The following is a 23,257-nucleotide window of genomic DNA, read 5'->3' on the forward strand; positions in this document are numbered from 1 at the left end:
GCATAGTGAGACCCCTTTGGTCTCTACAAAAAAATTATAAAAATAGCCCAATTTGGTGGCATGCAACTTTAGTCCAGCTACTTGGGAAGCGAAGGCCAGACAGTTGCTTGAGCCCAGGAGTTTGATGGTACAGTGAGCTATGGATGATCGAGCCACTGCACTCTAGTCTGGGTGACAGAGAGACCTTGTCTCTAAAAATAAAATATTGTATTTTATTTTAAATAAGACATTTACTTTAAATAAGATTTTTTATTTAGTTGAACAGTTTCTACTATGTTAAGTTCCATATATGTAAAACTAATAGTAATATTAATATTTTGGGGTGTGTTAGAATTCAGAGGAACTTCTGTACATTATTGGAATTGGTGACCTGAAAGGAAGAAGCTGAGGCAAAATTAATACAAGTAGAGGGTTTGTTTGCATCAAGTTTGAGGATTGCAACTGGGAGCACAGATTTGAGTTGCTCTGAATATATACTCATATTAGCTGCAGTTAAAAGTGGATTTTTTCAGCCTGGGCAACATAGCGAGACCTTGTGTCTACTAAAATTCAAAAAAATTCCCTCATGCCTACTAAAATTCAAAAAAATTATTAGCTAGGTATTGTGGTACATGCCTGTAGTCCCATCTACTTGTGGGGCTGAGGCAGGAGGATTACTTGAGCCAGGAAGTCAAAGCTGCAGTGAGCCCTGATCGTGCCACTGCATTCCAGCCTGGGCAACTGAGTGAGACCTTGTATCAAAAAAAAAAAAAAAAAGAAAAAGGTTTTTTTTTTTTTTTTTTTTAGTTTTAAAGGGAAAGAAGAGGCAGTTCCCGAGTTGTTTACTGAGAATTTATGTTAAAATAACATAAGCTAATACTAATGATTGGCGGTACATTGTTCTTTGTATCACAGATTCCAGAAACATGAAGATAAATGAGTGAGGCAGCTGGTCAGGAACCAAATTACTTTAAACAGTTGCCCCCAGGCATGGGTGTAGGGGCTTGACTGAAGTCCCATACTCACGTGTTTGTGCGAGCATACCTCATATAGCTCAGACTGCTCTGAGCTGTTTTTCTTTTCACACAATTGTTACTTATTTAACCTTTATTAACTTGTGGAATATTTGGCTTGATGACACTTGGGGAAAACTGAGATCCAGAGAACTCAGTAACTTATTCAAGAGCACATAGCTCACAGTTTCAGAACTTGGATGTAGAACCCCATCCACTTGATGCTTACGTCACTGCTTTTTATTTGCTGTACTTCCTCTACCACATATTACAGTGTACTGAGTACCTGGAGACAAAGGAAGAATGATGCCGCATTTTTTCCTTAGGAGTGTTTATATGTGACCAAGTGACCTGTCTAGTCACATATTGCTTTGTATTTTTATTTAAATTAGATTTTTGAGCATATATTGGTGCTAGAAGAGAGACATCCGGCTTCAGCATTGTTTAGTCCAAATGAGTACTTGTAAGAAAGCTTCATCTTGGAGGAAGTAGGATTTGGGTTGATTTAGAAAGATGAGTGGAGAACAAATGGAATAGGAATAATAACACACCAAAGTGTTAGGTGCGGGAATACATTGTTTTCTGAGCCTAGTGATATGTCAGAACAGAGAAATTTGTTTCAGAATGAGAGATGTACATTATAATATTATATAGTATTTGATAGTTTTTTTGTAACATGGGGATTGGTTAAAAATCTGACAATGTGTGAGACCGTATTTGTACAAAGAATACTCCTGGGTAGTATTATACAGTTGACCGTTGAACAGCTTGGAGATTGGGGCACTGACCCTGTGCTGTGGAAAATTTGGCTGTAACTTTTGAATCCCCCAAAACTTAACTACTAATAGCCTACTGTTGACAGGAAGTCTTGCTAATAACATAAACAGTTGATTAACACATATTTTGTATGTTATGTGTGTTACATAATGTATAATTCAATAAAGTAAGCTAGAGAAAAAGTGTTATGGGCTGAGCGCAGTCGCTCACGCCTGTAATCCCAGCACTTTGGGAGGCTGAGGTGGGCGGATCATGAGGCCAGGAGTTCAAGACCAGACTGGCCAACATGGTGAAACCCCGTCTCTACTAAAAAATACAGAAATTAGCTGGGCATGGTGGCTCGTGCCTGTAATCCCAGCTACTTGCGAGGCTGAGGTAGGAGAAGTGCTTGAACTGGGACCCAAGAGGTGGAGGTTGCAGTGAGCCAGGATTGCACCACCGCACTCCAGCCTGGGCTACAGAGAGAGACTCCATCTCAAAAAAAAAAAAAAAAAGAGAGAGAGAGAGAGAAAGTGTTACTAAATTGTAAAGAAGAGAAAATATATTTACTATTCCTTAAGTGTAAGTGGATCGTCATAAAGATCTTTATCCTTGTCATCTTCACATTGAACAGATTGAAGAAGAGGAGGGGTTGGTCTTGTCTTCTCAGATAGCAGAGCCAGAAGAGGTGAAGGAGGTGAAAGGGTGGCAGGAGCAGCAAGCACACTTGGCATAAGTTTTATTGAAAAAATCCACATGTAAGTGAACCAGCACAGCTCACCCCCCATGTTGTTCCACTGTATTTGATTGAGATTCTGTAAAGGCAAATTTAATAAACCATCTCTTCTGTACTCATCTTTTCCCATTACCCTGGCCTTTGGCATTTTGTGTAGAAATTGATACAGTAAAAAATAATTTCAGATATTCTGTTAAGGCATGATAATTAAATCTATGTCAAGGATAGTATTAGCTTAGAGTTAACTGTCTATATAGCAAGATTTAATGTTAAAACTTCAGTTAGCCCTATGCTTTTAGGATTGGATTATTTCCAAAGAAGTAAATATTATGTATCATAATACCCATCCTTGGGTCAGATCAGTTGATCAAAAAAGATTAAGATCCTCTGTCAAAGGTACCCAATAAATTTTTATGCTTTTTTTTTGTAAATAAACTTTAATATAATAATTTAACATTAAACCTAAGCTATCATAACGAGTATTCCTGGACTGTCATAAAATCAAAGAAGTTGGAAAGGCTTTAGAAATAATCTTCATTATTCACGAAATAATTTGACTTATTAATCCTTGTTGTTTATACCCATGTGTAATTTGGGTATCTTTGAATGTGCTTTGTCAGATGTTCAGTTCAGAAATCTGTCTCAGCATGCTGTAAAACCTGTTTTAAAAATAGGTATGAGCCATTCAGTGTGACTGAAAGGTTGTTGACACAACGGAAAAACTATTAAATGAGTTTGCACAGAAAATCTTACTGAAGAAAGGCTTTTTTTTAAAAAAAAAAAAACAGAAAATTCATTGAATTTTTATTTCTGTAGGCCCAAATAAATATAGTTAAAAATATTTAGAACACTTGGCTGGGCGCAGTGGCTTCTGTCTGTAATCCCAGCACTTTGGGAGTCCAAGGCAGGCAGATTACACGAGGTCAGAAGTTCGAGACCAGCCTGACCAGCATGGAGAAACTCTGTCTGTAGGGTGTGGTGGGCATGCCTGTAATCCCAGCTACTTGGGAGCTGAGGCAGGAGAATCGCTTGAACCCAGGAAGCGGAGGTTGCGGTGAGCTGAGATCATACCATTGCACTCTAGCGTGGGCAGCAAGAGTGAAACTCTGTCTCAAAAGAAAATAAAAATTAGAACACTTTATATAACTAGAGTACTATTAGATTTGTTAGATTTTTGGTATATTCTAAGTGTAGCTTGGTAAACCAAAAAAAATATATATAAAGTCTTTACAATTATTTTCTTCTGAGGCAGGCAGAGTTTTTCTCACTTTCATTTAAGATTTTTTCTTTTAAAAAAAAATACTATTATTTATGTGTGAACATTTAAATATTTCCTAAATATATTAAATATCTGATATGTTTAATAGAGTGATAAAATCCTTTCACATTTTGTATATGAAATGTATATTATTTACAGTTATGGGGCTTGGAAAGAGGATCTTTATTTTGGTAGATAATCTGGAATATTTGTCAATAAAGATTGGATAAAGTGAAAAGTTTATATTCTCATGTTTTTGTACCATTTTTCATAGTTTTGAGAAGACAGGTTATAACCAATCTGGAAGGCATTCACAATTGTATTGACAAACAAATGTAACGAAGATATAATGTTATATTGAAGAGTCCCTTAGCAAAATCAGTGGGGAAAACCTCTAAGATGCAGTGTGGTTAAAGTTAATGAATCATATCCAAAGCCTTCCAGGACAGAAAAACAAAAATGAGAGATTTTAAGTCACTAAGGGAAAGCTTCCTCAAAAACCCCTGGTGAGAGAAATGAAGGTAGCCACACCTGACTGAGAAATTAGTGGAGGTAAACTTTGAAATCTGTAAATAATCCATGTTTATGTAATTGAGAATTGACATTGTGATCTTATGATAATTGGGTAGCTATTTTTATTTTCAATGTGAACAAAAACTGATTGCAAGTATTTCTCTGTAAATTGCCATGTTTAAAAAAAGAAAATATAAATAGTTCCTAGATTGGGGAATTTTTTTTTTAATGAAAATTGATGTTAAAAATAATTATAATTAAAAACCTACTCTGTGTACTGGAATGTGGCAAGCATCTTATGTATATTATTTATTGGTCACAAAGATCCTATAAGGAATGGGTAGGTACAGTTATTTCTAGTTTATAAGGGAAAGAAACAGGTTGAGAGAAATTAAGTGACTTCTTCAATATTGCATAATAGATAGTGGAGCTGATATTTGAAGTCGGGTCTTTTGACTCTATCTTCCTTTCCATTATGTTAGGCTTTTCGTCAGGAATTTCAAAACATAATTTGCTTGAATTTGATCAGTTAGAGTCACTAATCTCTTAGGAAAGTTTATAAAAGTAATTTGGTTTATAATGCTGTAAAAAAATACAGGCATTAAATAAGTTCTGCTTTAAATTTTAGAGGTTGATCGTCTAAACATTTGAACTTGCTGATGATTTTTATCATATCTGAATCTTAATATGCTCAACAAGCATGCATGCTCTCAAGAGTGGTATATAAAACCTCTGGTACTTTATTTACTGAGGCAAACTAGACTAGTGGTAGTGTTTCTAAGTTACAGATCTGTATGTGCTAGCATTGGCTCAGCAGGGTGCTTTACCCCCAGGATTTCCCTGAGATCGTCCTGTGTGTCCTTGGATGATCCTGCTTTGTAATGAGTTCTAGGACCAGTATCTGCTTTTGAACTTGTTTTAGGCTCATCCTTAACACTAGATCAGAGGTTCCCTCTATGCCAGTGTCATCTTATGACTAAAATAGTATTCTAGAGTTGATAGGAATCAGTCTCAAATAACCTCTAGGTTTAAGGAATCATTAAGTTTAATACCAATCCTGTTTTAGACAAACACAAAAAAGATGCTTATGAAATTTTTTTTGGTGTTTGTCTTAGTTTAATTATTTTTAAGAGATTAGCAGAGTTATATAGCGTATCAACAGTTTTAATCTGTTTCTTGTAAGTTACAGTTCAGTAGCTGAATTTCAGTAAAATAAACTTTTGGGGACTGTATTTTATAAACTGAAGTATCAAAGTGTTTATTTTGATGTTTGAGGGTTAATTGTCATAACTACTCTGGGAAGTCTTTAATGTTAATTATTCCTGTATATTAACTCTAATATTGGCTTAGTATTTAATATAAATACTTTTTGGCTTCTTGGGTTATTTTAATTCAGTTTTGTGTTTACTGAGTGTCAGGGAAAATTAAGCATCATTATAAATTCTGTCATCTCTATTAAACCATCCTTTAGCAACAGTAATTGACACTGGTTTCTAGAAAGAAACTACATTACTGAGTGAATGAATTGGTTTCTTGTATGTAGATTTGTAGATGAACAATTTCTGGTATAACCTAGGAAATTATGAAATTTATTTTAAAAGTTTATTTAAAAAACAAATCTATTTTTGTAAGAAAATTCAAGTGTTATTTATTCACGCAAATAGAACTTGCTTTTATTATGGCAGCTGATTTTTGTTTACTTAAGAGAACCTGTTGCTAAAATAGTAATGAGGAAGGGTGTAATACAAGTCTCGTCATACACCCCTTGCTCTGCAAGTAACCAGAGTATTATGTCTGCATGCTGTTTGGTTTCCTTTTGGAAGGCGGAATTAAAGTCATTTGTATGTTTTTTTTTCTCTTGCATAGCCTAAAATGACCAATGTGTGATTTCAGTGGAATAAATGGCGTCCAAAGTCACAGATGCTATAGTCTGGTATCAAAAGAAGGTAAGTTGATAGTCAGAACTTTTAGCTTTCTAAATGTTTTAATTCCAAAAATTCATGTTTATTTCATGCTATAGATTTTAGGATTTTTAGTGGAAAAAGATTATTTTTATTTTCCTTGTACTTATTTTATTTCTAAATACATTGGAAAGATGCTTAAAAATATTTTTTCTCTACTTTTTATTCTACAATAGCAAAGTAGCTAGATTAATAATATAAAACAAATCTCCAGGACTGTGGATGAAATCATTTTATGAAAGCATTAACATTTTAATTTTTTAAAAGAAAGATTAGCAGAGCTGTTATATAACTTATATCAACAGTTTTTAATCGGTTCCTTGTAAGTTACAATTCGATAGCTGAATTTTTCAGTAAAATAGAGTTTTGGGGACTCTATTTTATAAACTGAAATATTAAAGTGTTTATTTTGATGTTTTAGGATTGTCATATTTAAGTAGCTGTATCATCTTATATATTTTAAAATAAGCTTTACCAATGTAATGTTTTTCTTTATGAAGTCCAAAAGAATATAGACATTTTTTGAAAATACAATAAATGATTTACTCCTAATGAGTATTTATATTCTTTAAAATTTATGTTGTTTTGTGTAATACCTTAGATCTTTTGTGTACATAGTGAATTATATTTGTTTTCACATTTTAAAACAATTTGAGACCTTATTCTTCATGTCTGTGTCAACAAAATATAATAATATATGTAAAACTTTTCTTTTTTTGAGACGAAGTCTCTCTCTGTAGCCCAGGTTGGAGTGCAGTGGTGCGATCTTGGCTCACTGCAGCCTCCGCCTTTTGGGTTCAGGTGATTATCCTGCCTCACCCTCCCAAGTAATTGGGATTACAGATACAGGCCACTGTGTTCGGCTAATTTTTGTATTTTTAATAGAGGTGGGGTTTTGCCATGTTGGCCAGGCTGGTCTTGAACTCCTGACCTCAGGTGATCCGCCCTCCTTGGCTTCCCAAAGTGCTAGGATTACAGGCATAAGCCACCACACCTGGCCAAACAGACGATTTTTAAGTTTTGTTTAATTGAAAATAAGTGACAATTAAAACACTTTTACAAACCTAAGAATGTGGTCTTTTTTATTTTTCGAGACAGAGTCTCTGTTGCCCAGGCTTCAGTGCAGTTGCACACTCATGGCTCACTGCAGCCTCGACCACTTGGGCTCATGTGATCCTCCTACCTAAACCTTCCTTAGTAACTGGCATGGCATTATGGTCTGTCTTTAGATGTGTTATTTTTTTCTGAGTAGAACATGCCACAGGTGTGTAATTACTTGTTTCATGTAAGGTACCTTAGTGGAAGTATTGATGCCGATATACTATTAATTTTCTTTTGTGTTTTTTTGTTAATGTCTCCTTTACTTTTAAACTTCCAATCAAGTTAAAAATCAGTCTGCCTAACTAAAGAGTTAAATGAAATTGTAAATCGAGGAAAACAAAACCAAAAAAAACTTTTAAAAATTTTCATGTCTGTATCTTTGAAAGTTTTTCTCTTTCCTGATTTCTACCTGTGGGAGTAATAAACATTTTCTCTCTGGCTTTTTACATTAAACATTTTAAACTTTACTGAAGATCATTTATAGAACATACTAGGTTGACTGACCTTTCTTGGGATCAGAGGGTTTGAAATATTATACTCACATTCAGTTGGCCCTGTAACACCTCTCTTATCCAAGGGTCATTTGCCTGGCAGCTTTGGATATGTGCAACCAAAATATTCTCCAGAGCAACCATAAAAAATGTCATAAAATATATTAGCAAATCTATTCTATTTGTATTTATTTATTCTATTTTATTTGTATTTATTTATTTTTAAGATAGAGTCTCATTCTCTTACCCAGGCTGGAGTGCAGTGACACAACTACAGCTCACTGCAGCCTTGACCTCCTGGGTTCAAGTGATCCTTCCACCTCAGCCTTCCAAGTAGCTGGGACTACAGGCATGTGCCACTATGCCCAGCTAGTTCTTGTATTTTTAGTAGAGATGGGATTTCGCCATGTTGCCCAGGCTTATCACATATGTTATGGAGTTGCTAGAACCGTTAACTGGATTTGATTTGCTCTGGTTTTTTTTTTTCCTTTTTCTTTTAAATTCAATTTTCTTGAAGAAATGCATGTGAATACTTTGAAAGTTAGTGTTTCAACGATTATTGTTAATAATAATAAAAAAAAAGCAGCCCATATTATCCATCCCTATCCTTACCTAATCTTTGAGTTTTGCTCCCCCAGAGGCAATCATTTTCAAGTCTTTATAGCTCTGGTTCTGAAACCAAAGTTCTACCACTCTTCATACTAATGACTTTTAGTGGAATACTGGCATTTGTCGGTAGGAGATACAAAATATCATACAGTATTTTAAACTAGGATTGGATTGGCTTTTTCTTTAAAGGGCCAGATAGTAAATAATTTAGATTTTGAGTCATAGGTCTCTGCTGCAACCACTCAACCTTGCCTTGCCATTGTAGCACAAAAGCAGCCATAGACAATATGTAAAATTAATGAGCATGGCTGTGTTCCAGGGAAACTTAATTTACAAAAACAGACAGGGGTCTATCTAGATTTGCCATGTAGGCTTTGGTTTGCTGACCTGTGCTCTAAGACACTCTGTTGAATAACACGATTTTTTAGAATGACATTTCATGTTTTGAAACATGCCTGCCTTATTTTTTTCTTGGTCATTTCATTGCAGATGTTACATGTTGACAGCTGACTATATGATTGGGATTTAGCTTTTTTATAAGATTCCCCTGAGTTTCTTCCTTCTGTTGTTCCATTGACTCCAAAGTTTGGTTAAATCAGTATTTGGTGCTTACATTATAATGTTGTGTATGTATCATTTAAAGATGTGCTGTTATAATATTTCCAACCTGTGTAACTTTTTTTTCCTTTTGCTTTTTTTTTGGATTCTTTTTCTAAGTCTCTGATGAAATTGTAAAACTTCTTTTGTTGCAGTGAATCATATTCAGGTATTCTCTCTTCCTTTTTTTTCTTTCTTGGAACTGACCCTCCTAGAACTCTGTTCATATAGTCCACACTGAATAGATTGTTCTGAAGTCATGCCTCCCAGCTGCCATCTTAGTAGTTTCTTTTATAATTAGCCTGAGAGTTCCCCTCACTGGCTTAGGTCATACAGATTTGTTTTTATCTGAAATATATGCTTTTTGAAAAAAATTTTAGAGGCGTTTGTGCTTCAGTGAAATGAGGGCATGAGAACTGCAGCTGTACTTACTGATTATTCAGCCATAGGCAAATAACTTTATTTCTTTGAGCCTCAATTTCCACTTCTCTACATTGACTAGCCAGTGGTTCTCAGCCTCATTTCAATCATGGACCCCTTTGAAATTGAGTTGAAAGCTAAGGATCATATTTTGAGAAAAATGTATATGATGTACATACACAGAAAATATCACATCTGTCTTAAAACCCAGGTTAAGAAGTCCTGGATTATATGATTTTTAGAAGTTTTAATATTGTAGTGTTCTTTGATTTTGTGACTGTCATTAAATAGTATCCAGCTTATACTGAGTAGTATCCTTGTAAATAAAAACCAGAAACATTTATCTTCATTTTCTTGAATATTTGTTTGGTAGTAACTCTCTTCTTCTTCTTTTTTTTTTTTTTTTTTTTTTTTTGAGGGAGCGTCTCACTTTGTTGCCCAGGCTGAAGTGCAGTGGTGTGAACCTGGCTCAATGCAGCCTCAACCTCCTGGGCTCTAAAGATCCTCCCGCCTCAGCCCCCCAAGTAGCTGGAACTATATAGCATGTGCCACCACACCTACGTCATTTTTGTATTTTTTGAAACAGGGTTTCACCACGTTTCCCAGGCTAGTCTCAAACTCCTAGGCTCAAGCAAGCCTTTTGCCTTGGACTCCCAAAGTGCTGGGATTACAGATCTGAGCCACCATGCCCAGCCATAACTAACTTTAGAGTCACCTTTCTCCACTAGAAAATTGTGACATTTTTATATTTATGATTTGAATACTGAATGGCCAAGAGCCATTACTTGATTCATAGATTCTTTTGAATATGAGCTCTAATATCAGATGTGAAATTTCCAGGAGAAAATGAAAACAAACTTTTAAAGTATTATAAATGTATATAGAAATTCTACTTAAATATCAAGCATTTTAAAATAAATTATTCTTGTTTTTTTTTTTTTTTTTTGAGATGAAGGTTACTCTGTTGCCCTGGCTGGAGTCAGTGGTGCAGTCTTGGCTCACAGCAACCTCTGCCTCCTGGGTTCAAGCAGTTCTCCTGCCTCAGCCTCCTGAGTAGCTGGGATTATAGGTGTGTGCTACTATGCCCAGCTAATTTTTGTATTTTTAGTAGTGGTGGGGTTTCACAGTGTTGACCATGCTGACCTCGAAATCGTTAAGTGATGCGCCCACCTTGGCCTCCCAAAGTGCTGGGATTACAGGCATGAGTCACTGCACCTGGCCTAAATAAATTATTCTCTGTATGGTTTACTTTGAGGTTTTAAAAGTTCTTTAATATCCAATTTTAAACTATTCATGACTATTATAGTCATCATAGTCATGAATAATTTCAAAGTTCCTATTGGTCGAAAGTAATTTTCAGTTATTAACTTGGAGGAACTGTTGGTGCAACAAGAATGACAACAGGGGAGAGACCAGAATAGTTTTTAGTTAATAATGAGCTATTGAATGTGTTTTGCAGCAACATTCTCTGCTCTCATATTTCTGGTTTCTCATTTCCAAGGAGAGGGAATGGAGTTACTTATCTTTTGGAAGTTATTCGAAATAGAGACCTGAAGTTATATGTATTCAAAGGTAATTGAAACACTAAGTATTCCTTTAAACAGTGTAATGACCCTTAAGATGCCACTGTGACTGTGCAGACAAAATTATGAGAGAATGAGGTTCGATTTTCACTAGATAAATACATAAGAGAAGAGTGGCCTAGAAAAACTTCCCAAATTTAAAAGAGAAGAAAAGCACTAGCAACATTGTATAGAGATATTAAAATAGTCAATTTAGCATATAGGGCTGAGGAAGAACTGTATGATACAAATATTGGTCATTCCCTTTTTTTTTTTTTGAGATGGAGTCTCGCTCTGTCGCCCAGGCTGGAGTGCAGTGGTGCAATCTTGGCTCACTGCAACCTCTGCCTCCCAGGTTCAAAGATTCTCCTTCCTCAGCCTGTAGTTGGGATTACGGACACCTGCTGCCACGCCCAGCTAATTTTTTGTAACATTAGTAGAGACAAGGTTTCACCATATTGGCCAGGCTGGTTTCAAACTCCTGACCTTGAGATCTGCTTGCCTCGGCCTCCCAAAGTGCTGGGTTATAGGCGTGAGCCACCACACCCAGCATTGTCATTGCCTTTAAGGAATCAGTTGCCAGGAAGAAAACTAATGAATATGTTTAATAGCTTTTAAATATGAACCAGCATTGGGATTCATTTAGTTATTTAAATGAGAAACTAGCCTGAGTAACATTAACTTGACTGGTAACTGCTATCAATTATAAATAGTTGGGAACTTTAAATTCTCTACCTTTTTGGTAAAGTTCAGCTATATTAATGTGTGTGTGTGTGTACTTAAGTATGTGTGGGGCATTTCAGAGTACTAACTTGGCTAAGGTTGCACAGATGGTTCAAAAGTATTAAGTCTCAGCTTTCAACTCTAAAACCACGTGTAGTCATTTAGTATTATCCTTCCTTCATCAGTGTCCCGGATTCTCTTGCAAGTGAGACAAATCTAACTCAATCTGTCTTAAAGAGGGAAATTAATTGGCTTTCAAGCCAAACCATGCTGAGTGGTGAAACTTTTCTCAGGGTTGACTTAATCCCAAGACCAGAGCACCGTCAGATGTGTCTTATCTACCCCTTTATTCCTATTGCTTTTCTAGAGCTGGCTTATTCTTTCTCATCACAGATGCCTTTCTCAATGTTGTGAGAACAAACCCTTAGGTTCCTCCAAACTCCTCCTCTTTTAGCTCCTTGAGAAGAAAGGGTGTGTAGAGGACTGGCATATAGTGAATTTCCTACCCAAAATTATTCCTCACCGTTTTTCCTGGTGGAAGAGCCTCTACTTTGTTAAGAAATTCATTCTTCTCCATCGGCCTTATAGCCAGAGAATGTGTATCCAAAGTCTCAGAGGGGCGAATCCTGGTAAGTCTAATCCAGTCGTGGCATTCTGTTTCCCTTGCCAGTGATTGGCATAGGATGGGTCATGTATTCCAATTCTGGCTAATGAGAAATGAAACCTTTTGGGAAAAGTCTCTCATATTCTAACAGACCAACAATGTACGGGGATTCCCTTTTCTCCACATCTTTGGCAGCACTTGTTATTGCCTGTCTTCTGAAGAAAAGCCATTTTGAATGGGGTAAGATGATATTTCATTGTAGTTTTGATTTGCATTTCTCTGATGATCCATAATGTGAAGCACCTTTTCATATACCTGTTTGCCATTTGTGTCTTTTTTATAAGGAATGCCTATTTAGACCTTTTGCCTGTTTTTCAAATGGATTATTAGATTTTTTTCCTATAGAGTTGTTTGAACTCCTTGTATATTCTGGTTATTAATCCATTGTCAGATGGGTAGTTTGCAAATATTTTCATTCATTCTGTAGGTTGCCTTTTCACTTTGTTGACATTTCTTTTGCTCTGCAGAAGCTTTTTAACTTGGTGTGATCACATTTGTCCATTTTTACTTTGGTTGCCTATGCTTTGGCAGTATTACTCAAGAAACCTTTGCCCCATCAATATCCGGGAGAATCTCCCCAATGTTTTCTTATAGTAGTTTCATAGTTTAAGGTCTAAGTTTTAAATATGTAAATAATTTTGATTTGATTTTTGTATATGATGAGAGATAGGGATTTAGTTTCATTCTTCTCCATATGGATATTCAGTTTTCCCAGCATCATTTATTAAAGAGACTGTCCTTTTTACCATTTATTGAAGAGAACATTCATTGTGATGGTCTTTTTTGTTTGTTTGTTTGTTTCTATGCCGTTTTAATGGACAGAACTAGGAAAGATAGATTATGTATATATAAAATACATCATGATATTGACAATTCAAAGTCAGTAATTACAACAAGGAATTTACTTAACCTCTTCAAACTTATAGATGTCTCTTTTCTCTACATCAAAATCCTGGTTTTCAATGACATTATATAGTTTTTCATTTACTTTATCCCACAGTGTACACATAACTGTTTTAGAATAATGCTACTACCAACAATGTGATTATAGAAAATTAGTTGCAGGTTTTTTTGTCCTTAGGGTAAAATCTACTTAGGATTCCTAGTCAAGTTGGAATAGTTCCTTTCCATGAAGTTACATTCCAACTCAATACATAGTTACATTCAATTGGTTTATTTTTTCAAATTTTAATAATTGCTTCTTAACAAAGTACTACATTCTTCTAGATCGTATCTTCTACAACAAAGTATAAAGAATTCCAGCTTCTTTTTTTTTTTTCCATTTATTTTATTGCATTTTAGGTTTTGGCATACATGTGAAGAACATGCAGGATTGTTGCATAGGTACATATGTGGCAGTGTGATTTGCTGCCTTCCTCCCCATCACCTACATCTGGCATCTCCCCCCAACTCCCCACCCCCCACCATCCCTCCCCTATTTCCCCCCAACTGACCCCAGTGTGTGGTGCTCCCCACCCTGTGTCCATGTGTTCTCATTGTTCAACACCCACCTATGAGTGAGAACATGCGGTGTTTGATCTTCTGCTCTTCTGTCAGTTTGCTGAGAATGATGGTTTCTAGGTTCATCCATGTCCCTACAAAGGACCCAAACTCATCATTTTTGATGGCTGCATACTATTCCATGGTGTATATGTGCCGCATTTTCCCTGTCCAGTCTATCATCGATGGGCATTTGGGTTGGTTCCAGGTCTTTGCTATTGTAAACAGTGCTACAGTGAACATTCATGTGCACATGTCCTTATAGTAGAATGATTTATAATCCTTTGGATATATACCCAGTAATGGGATTGCTGGGTCAAATAGAATTTCTATTCTTAGGTCCTTGAGGAATCGCCACACTGTCTTCCACCATGGTTGAACTAATTTACACTCCCACCAACAGTGTAAAAGTGTTCCTATTTCTCCACATCCTCTCCAGCATCTGTTGTCTCCAGATTTTTTAATGATCTCCATTCTAACTGGCATGAGATGGTATCTCAATGTAGTTTTGATTTGCATTTCTCTGATGACCAGTGATGATGAGCATTTTTTGATATGTTTGTTGGCCTCATGTATGTCTTCTTTTGTAAAGTGTCTGCTCATATCCTTTGCCCACTTTTGAATGGGCTTCTTAGTTTTTTTCTTGTATATCTGTTTTAGTTCTTTGTGAATTCTGGATATCAGCCCTTTGTGAGATGGGTAAACTGCAAAAATTTTTTCCCATTCTGTTGGTTGCCAATTCACTCTAATCACTGTTTCTTTTGCTGTGCAGAGGCTGTCGAGTTTAATTAGGTCCCATTTGTCTATTTTGGCTTTTGTTGTCAACGCTGTTGGTATTTTGGTCATGAAGTCCTTGCCTATGCCTATGTCCTGAATGGTTTTGCCTAGATTTTCTTCTAGGGCTTTTATGGTGTTAGGTCTGTTTAAGTCTTTAATCCATCTGGAGTTAATTTTAGTGTAAGGTGTCAGGAAGGGGTCTGCTTTCTGCACATGGCTAGCCAGTTTTCCCAACACCATTTATTAAACAGGGAATTCTTTCCCCATTGCTTGTTTTTGTCAGGTTCATCAAAGATCAGACGGTTGTAGATAATGTTGTGTTGCCTCCGAAACCTCTGTTCTGTTCCATTGGTCTATATCTCTGTTTTGGTACCAGTACCATGCTGTTTTGATTACTGTAGTCTTGTAGTATAGTTTGAAGTCCAGTAGTGTGATGCCTCCCGTTTTGTTCTTTTTGCTTAGAATTGACTTGGCTATGCGGGCTCTCTTTTGGTTCCATATGAAGTTTAAGGTGGTTTTTTCCAGTTCTGTGAAGAAGGTCATTGGTAGCTTGATAGGGATAGCGTTCAATCTGTAAATTACTTTGGACAGTATGGCCATTTTCACGATATTGATTCTTCCTAACCATGAACATGGAATGTTTCTCCATCTGTTTGGGTCCTCCGTTATTTTGTTGAGCAGTGGCTTGTAGTTCTCCTTGAAGACGTCTTTTACGTTGCTTGTTAGTTGTATTCCTAGGTATTTTATTCTGTTTGTGGCAATTATGAATGGCAGTTCGTTCTTGATGTGGCTCTCTTTAAGTCTGTTATTGGTGTATAGGAATGCTTGCGATTTTTGCACACTGATTTTGTATTCTGAGACTTTGCTGAACTTGCTTATCGGTTTCAGGAGATTTTGGGCTAAGACAATGGGGTCTTCTAGATATACAATCATGTCATCTGCAAATAGAGACAATCTGACTTCCTTCTTTCCTATTTGAATACCCTTTATTTCTTTTTCTTGCCTGATTGCTCTGGCTAGAACTTCCAATACTGTATTGAATAGGAGTGGTGAGAGAGGGCAACCTTGTCTAGTGCCAGATTTCAAGGGGAATGCTTCCAGTTTTTGCCCATTCAGTATGATATTGGCTGTTGGTTTGTCATAAATAGCTTTGATTATTTTGAGATACGTTCCATTGATACCTAGCTTATTGAGTGTTTTTAGCATAAAGGGCTGTTGAATTTTGTCAAAGGCCTTCTCTGCATCAATTGAGATAATCATGTGGTTTTTGTCTTTGGTTCTGTTTATGTGGTGAATTACGTTTATAGACTTGCGTATGTTGAACCAGCCTTGCATCCCCGGGATGAAGCCTACTTGATCATGGTGGATAAGCTTTTTGATGTGCTGTTGCAATCGGCTTGTCAGTATTTTATTGAAGATTTTTGCATCTATGTTCATCATGGATATTGGCCTGAAGTTTTCTTTTCTTGTTGAGTCTCTGCCGGGTTTTGGAATCAGGATGATGTTGGTGTCATAAAATGATTTGGGAAGAATTCCCTCTTTTTGTATTGTTTGGAATAGTTTCAGAAGGAATGGTACCAGCTCCTCTTTGTATGTCTGGTAGAATTTGGCTGTGAACCCATCTGGACCTGGGCTTTTTTTGGGTGGTAAGCTCTTAATTGCTGCCTCAACTTCAGACCTTGTTATGGGTCTGTTCAGGGTTTCGGCTTCTTCCTGGTTTAGGCTTGGGAGGAGGCAAGTGTCCAGGAATTTATCCATTTCTTCCAGGTTTATTAGTTTATGTGCATAGAGTTGTTTGTAATAATCTCTGATTATGGCTTGTATTTCTGTGGAATCTGTGGTGATATCCCCTTTATCGTTTTTTATTGCATCAATTTGGTTATTCTCTCTTTTCTCTTTTATTAATCTGGCTAGTGGTCTGTCTATTTTGTTGATCTTTTCGGAAAAACGAGCTCCTGGATTTATTGATTTTTTGAAGGGTTTTTTGTGTCTCTATCTCCTTCAGTTCTGCTCTGATCTTAGCTATTTCTTGTCTTCTGCTAGATTTTGAGTTTTTTTTGATCTTGCTCCTCTAGCTCTTTCAATTTTGACGGTAGGATGTCAATTTTTGATCTCTCCTTGCCTCTCATGTGGGCACTTATTGCTATATATTTTCCTCTAGCGACTGCTTTAAATGTGTCCCAGAGATTCTGGTATGTTATGTGTTCATTCTCGTTGGCTTCGAAGAACATCTTTATTTCTGCCTTCATTTCATTGTTTATCCAGTCAACATTCAAGAGAAAGTTGTTCAGTTTCCATGAAGCTGTGCGGTTCTAGGTTAGTTTTTGAATTCTGAGTTCTAGCTTGATTGCACTGTGGTCTGAGAGACTGTTTGTTACGATTTCCGTTCTTTTGCATTTGCTGAGGAGTGATTTACTCCCAATTGTGTGGTCAATTTTAGAGTAGGTAGGTGTGATGTGGTGCTCAGAAGAATGTATATTCTGTGGATTTTGGGTGAAGAGTTCTGTAAATGTCTATTAGGTTTGCTTGGTCCAGGTCTGAGGAAGTCCTGCATATCCTTGCTAATTTTCTGTCTGGTTGATCTGTCTAATATTGACAATGGGGTGTTAAAGTCTCCCACTATAATTGTGTGGGAGTCTAAGTCTCTTTGTAAGTCATTAGGAACTTGCCTTATGTATCTGGGTGCTCCTGTATTGGGTGCGTATATATTTAGGATCGTTAGCTCTTCTTGTTGCATTGATCCTTTTACCATTATGTAATGTCCTTCTTTGTCTCTTTTGATCTTTGTTGCTTTAAAGTCTAATTTATCAGAGATGAGAATTGCAACTCCTGCTTTTTTTTTTTTGCTCTCCATTTGCTTGGTAAATCTTCCTCCTTCACTTTATTTTGAGCCTTTGTGTATCCTTGCATGTGAGATGGGTTTCCTGGATACAGCACACTGATGGGTTTTGGCTTTTTATCCAATTTGCCAGTCTGTGTCTTTTGATTGGGGCATTTAGTCCATTTACATTTAGGGTTAATATTTTTATGTGTGAATTTGATACTGCCATTTTGGTGCTAGCTGGCTGTTTTGCTCATTAGTTGATGCAGATTATTCATTGTGTTGATTCTCTTTACCATTTGGCATGTTTTTGGAGTGGCTGGTACTGGTTGTTCCTTTATATGTGTAGAGCCTCTTTCAGGAGCTCTTGTAAAGCAGGCCTGGTGGTGGCGCAATCTCTGAGTACTTGCATGTTCTCAAAGCATTTTATTTTTCCTTCACTTATGAAGCTTAGTTTGGCTGGATAGGAGATTCTGGGTTGAAAGTTCTTTTCTTTAAGGATGTTGAATATTGGCTCCCACTCTCTTCTGGCTTGTAGGGTTTCTGCTGAGAGATCTGCTGTGAGTCTGACGGGCTTCCCTTTGTGGGTAACCCGACCTTTCTCTCTGGCTCCCCTTAGTATTTTCTCCTTCATTTCATCCCTGGTGAATCTGACGATTATGTGCCTTGGGGTTGCTCTTCTTGACGAATATCTTTGTGGTGTTCTCTGTATTTCCTGGACTTGAATATTGGCCTGCCTTGCTAGGTTGGGGAAGTTTTCCTGGATAATATCCTGAAGAGTATTTTCCAGCTTGGATTCATTCTGTTTGTCGCATTCAGGTACGCCTATCAAATGTAGATTAGGTCTTTTCACATAGTCCCATATTTCTTGGAGACTTTGTTCATTCCGTTTTACCCTTTTTTCTCTATTCTTACCTTTCCGTTTTATTTCATTGAGTTGATTTTCAACCTCTGACATCCTTTCTCCTGCTTGGTCAATTCGGCTGTTGAAACTTGAGCATGCTTCACGAAGTTCTCGTGTTGTGTTTTTCAGCTCCATCAATTCACTTATATTCCTTTCTATTTTGTTCATTCTCGTTAGCATTTCGTCAAATCTTTTTTCAAGGTTCCCAGTTTCTTTGCATTGGGTTAGAACATGTTCTTTTAGTTCACAGAAGTTTCTTACTACCCACCTTCTGAAGTCTGATTCTGTCATTTCATCACACCCGTTCTCCATCCAACCTTGTTCCCTTGCTGGTGAGGAGTTGTGATCCCTTTTACGAGCAGAGGTGTTCTGGTGTCGGGTGTTTTCATCCTTTTTGCGCTGGTTTCTTCCCATCTTTATGGATTTATCCACCTGTCATCTTTGTATTTGCTGACTTTCAGATTGGGTCCCTGAGTGGACGTTCTGTTTGTTGATGATGAGGTTATTTCTGTTTCTTGGTTTTCCTTCTGACAGTCTGGCCCCTCTGCTGTAGGTCTGCTGAGGTCCACTCCAGGCCTTGCTTGCCTGGAGATCACCTGCAGCAGCTGCAGAACAGTAAGGGTTGATACCAGTTTTCTTCTTCTGCTGTCTTTGTCCCAGAAGGATACCTGCCAAGCATCAGTCTGATCTCTCCTTTATGAGGTGGCTCTTTGGATATACAGGGGTCAGGGAGCTGCTTGAGGAGACAGTCTGTTCTTTATAGGAGCTCAGATGCTGAGCTGTGAGCCCGATTGTTCATTCAGAGCTGCTGGGCAGGTACGTTTAGGTCTGCTGCAGCAGAACTCATAAACTGCTTTTTGTTCCCAGGTGCTCTGTTCCAGGGATTTAGGGCTTATTTACGAGTTTCCGTTGTGGTGCTGCCTTCTTTTTTTTTCCTTCAGAGCTGCCCTGCCCAGCAAGGAGGCAGCCTAGTCACTGTCTGTCTCTAGAGGCTTTGCTGAGCTACTGTGGGCTCCACCCAGCTGCCGAGTGAACTTCCCTGCAGTCCTGTTTATATGGGTGTTATTAGAACTGCCTCGGCAATGGTGGCCCGCCTCTGTTATGGTGGACTCTCTCTGTAGTGGCGGGTTGCCTTGGCCACGGCAGGCTGCCTCAGCATTGGCTGGCTACCTCCGTAGTGTTGGAGTGCCTCGGTAATGGCGGACGCCCCTCCACCACAGAGCTGGCGTTCAGCTGCGCTTGCTGTGAAACTCTCAATCCAGAGAGTTTCTGATTGCTGTTCTTTTGTAGGGGTGGGACCAGCCGAGCCTGATCGCCTGGCTCCCTGCCTCAGAGCCTTTTTTTTTTTTTTTTTTAAGTTGGTGTTCCAGTCGTCTGTTGAAGAGGCGCCGGGATCTGTGTGTTTTCCCGTGTGGCGACTGACTGCGTTGGCTTAAACAGTCCACTGAGATTCGTGGTGCTTTTTTTGCCCCGAAATCTACTGTCCTGGTTCCCTGTTCAGTCCCCTTTTTAAACAGATGAATGAGCGACTTCCTGTGGCTCCAGTCGCCAGCCAAAAGGGCACCCGGACCAGTGTATTTTGTACGGAGAACCGCTGTGCTGGGGCGCTGACAAAGCAGCCGCAAGGGGCAAAGCAGTTGTGCAGGCTGACACAGCCGCGCTGGCCGAAACAGCCATGCTGGCGACCCGTGGGGCTTCTCCGCCTGGGAATTTCCTAGTCTGTGGGCAATAAAAATGCGGCGTCCACTCACCCTGTGCAGTTTCACTGGGAGCTGCAATCCTGAGCTGTTCCTAAATGGCCATCTTGCATCTCATTTTAATATTCTTGGTACCTTTGTTGAAAATGAGTTCACTGTAGATACATGGATTTGTTTCTGGGCTTCTGTTTTGCCCCACTGACCTATGTGTCTGTTTTTATGCCAGTCCATGCTGGTTTTTTTTGTTTTTTTTTTTTGAGATGGAGTCTCCCTCTGTCACCCAGGCTACAATGTAGTGGCTGTACCTGCTGCCTCGTGGGTTCAAATGATTCTCCTGCCGCAGCCTCCTGAGTAGCTGGGATTACAGACAGGTGCCACCATGCCTGGCTAATTTTTTTTTTTTAGCAGAGATGGGGTTTCACCAGTTGACCAGACTGATCTCGAACTGACCTCAAGTGATCTACCCACTTTGGCCTCCCAAAGTGCTAGGATAACAGGTGTGGGCCACTGTGCCCAGCCACCTTGCTGTTTTTGTTACAGTAGCTCTGTAGTATAATTTAAAGTCACGCAATGCAATTCCTCCAGTTTTGTCTTTTCATTCAGAATGTCTGGCTATTGGTTTTTGTGGTTCCAAACAAGTTAAATTCTAGGATTACTTTTTCCATTTCTATGAAGAATGTCATTGGCATTTTGATAGGGCTTGCATTGAATCTGTAGATTGCCTTGGATAGTATGCCCATTTTAACAATATTAATTCTTTGCATTAATGTTTTGTAGTTTTCACTGTAGAGATATTTCATTTGCATGATTAAATTTATTCCTAGGTATCTTATTTTGTTTGTAGCTATTGTAAATGGGATTACTTTCTTGATTTGTGTTTCACATTGTTCACTGTTGGCATATAGAAATGCTACTGATTTTTTTTTTTCCCCTAGAGCCTTCAGATGAGAGCTACTGATTTTTTTATGTTGATTGTATTCTGCAACTTGACTGAATTTGTTCATAAGTTTTAATAGAATTTTGGTGCAGTCTTTAGGTTTTTTCCAAATGAAAGATCATATCATCTGCAAACAAGGATAATTGGATTTCTTTCTTTCCAGTTTGGATACCTTTTATTTCCTTCTCTTGTGTGATTGCTCTAGGTAGGACTTCCATTGCTGTGTTGAATAATATTAGTGAAAGTGGGCAGTGGCTAGGCATGGTGGATCATGCCTGTAATCCCAGAATTTTGGGAGGCTGAGGTAGGAGGATTGCTTGAAGCCAGGAGTTCAATATCAGCCGGGGCAGCATGGCGAAACCCTGTCTCTATAAAATTAAAAAACAAAATAGCTAGGTGTGGTGGCACACCCCTATTACTTCTAGCTACTTGGGAAGCTAAGGTGGGAAAATCACTTGAGCCCTAGAAATGAGGCTGCAGTGAGCCATGTTTGTGCCTTTAGTCTGAAACACAAGGAAAGACCTTGTCTCAAAAAAAAAAAAAAAAGGCCAGGCAGGATGGCTCACACCTGTAATCTGAGCTAAGGCAGGAGGATCTCTTGAGCCCAGGAGTTTGAGAGCAGCCGGGCAATATAGTGGGAGCTAATTTCTATGAAAAAGAAAAATAATAAAACCAGGAATGGTGGCGTGTTCCTGTAGTTCCAACTACTTGAGAGGTAGGTAGCAGCAGGAGAATCACTTGAGCTCAGGAGGTTGAGGCTGCAGTGAGCCATGATTATGCCACTGCAGTCCAGCCTAGGCCACAGGGTGAGAACCTGTCTCAAATAAATAAATAAATAGGAAAGAAAGAAAGAAAAGTGATCTGTTTTCTTCCCAGAATGTGAGAGCATCAGGGGGAAAAGCACCAAAACAGGCATCCTTGTTGTGTTTCAGATCTTAGAAGAAAGTCTTTTGGCTTTTCCCTAATCAGTTTGATACCAGCAATGCATCTGTCATATATGGCTTTTATTATGTTGAGGTATGTTCTTTCTATACCCAGTTTTTTTTAGTGTTTTTATTATGAAGGGATGTTGATGGATTTTTTCCTTTATTTTGTTGATATGATGTATCACATTGATTGATTTGCATATGTTGAACCATCATGCATCCATGAATAAATCCCACTTGGTCATGATGAATGATCTTTTTAATGTATTGTTGAATTTGGTTTGCTAGTATTGTGTTGAGGATTTTTGTGGTTATCAGGAATATTGGCCTGTAGTTTTCATTTTTTGGTGTGTCTTTGTGTGGTTTTGGTATCAGAGTAATAGTGGCCTCGTAAAATGAGCTTGGAAGTATTCCCTCTTCCTCTACTTTTCAGAATAGTTTGAGAAGGATTGGTATTACTTCTTTAAATGTTTGGTAAAGTACAGCAATGAAGCCATCAGGTCCTGGGCTTTTCTTTGCTGGAATACTTTTTATTACAGCTTTGATCTTGTTACTTATTATTGGTCTGTTCAGATTTAGGATTTCTTTGGTGCAATTTTGGTAGGTTGTCTTTGTGTAGGAATTTGTCCATTTATTCTAGGTTTTACAATTTATTGGCATATAGTTGCTCATAGTAGTCTCTAATGATCCTTTGAACTTCTGTAGTATCCGTTGTAATGTGTCCCTTTTTATCTCTAATTATATTTATTTGTGTCTTTTCACTTTTTTTCTTAATGTGGCTAAAGGTTTGTTGATTATTTTTTCAAAAAAGCAAACTTATTTCATTGATCTTTGAGTTTTTGTTTCAATTTCATTTATTTCTGCTCTGTTTTTTTTTTTTTTTTTTTTTTTTTTTTTTTTGGAGATGGATCTTACTATATTCCCCAGGCTGGTCTTAAACGCCTGAGCTCAAGCGATCCACCTGCCTCAGCCTCCCAAAGTGCTGGGATTACTGCTCTAATCTTTATTATTTATTTTCTTCTACTGGTATGGGTCTGATTTGCTCTTATTTTCTAGTTATTTAAGATGCACTAATAGGTTATTTAGTTGAGTTTTTCTACTTTTTTGATATGAGGGCTTATTGGTATAAACTCTCCTCTTAGTACTGCTTTCACTGTATCTCGTAAGTTTTAGTATGTTGTATTTCTATTTTATTTGTTTCAAGAATTTTTTTATTTTCTTCTGCATTTCTTCATTGACTCACTGGTAATTCAGGAGCATATTGTTTAATTTCCATGTGTTTGTGTAGTTTCCAAAGCTTTTTTTTTTTTTT

General features: G+C 37.7%; 1 protein-coding gene across 7 annotated transcripts in view; it reads left to right on the plus strand.

Annotated features, from left to right (window-relative positions):
- PHTF2 (putative homeodomain transcription factor 2) overlaps window positions 1–23,257 on the plus strand; it is a 171,416-nt gene that overhangs the window by 34,948 nt on the left and 113,211 nt on the right. For all 7 annotated transcript variants that reach the window (XM_032276420.1, XM_032276425.1, XM_032276426.1 and 4 more), the window contains exon 2: window positions 6,122–6,201. In XM_032276420.1, coding sequence (XP_032132311.1) covers window positions 6,157–6,201 — 45 coding nt within the window. In that variant the 5' untranslated portion in view covers window positions 6,122–6,156. The remainder of the gene's footprint in view (window positions 1–6,121; window positions 6,202–23,257) is intronic.

Source organism: Sapajus apella, unplaced genomic scaffold (genome assembly GCF_009761245.1).
Source record: "Sapajus apella isolate SASKATOON/1434 unplaced genomic scaffold, GSC_monkey_1.0 scaffold7, whole genome shotgun sequence".
NCBI lineage: Eukaryota > Metazoa > Chordata > Mammalia > Primates > Cebidae > Sapajus > Sapajus apella.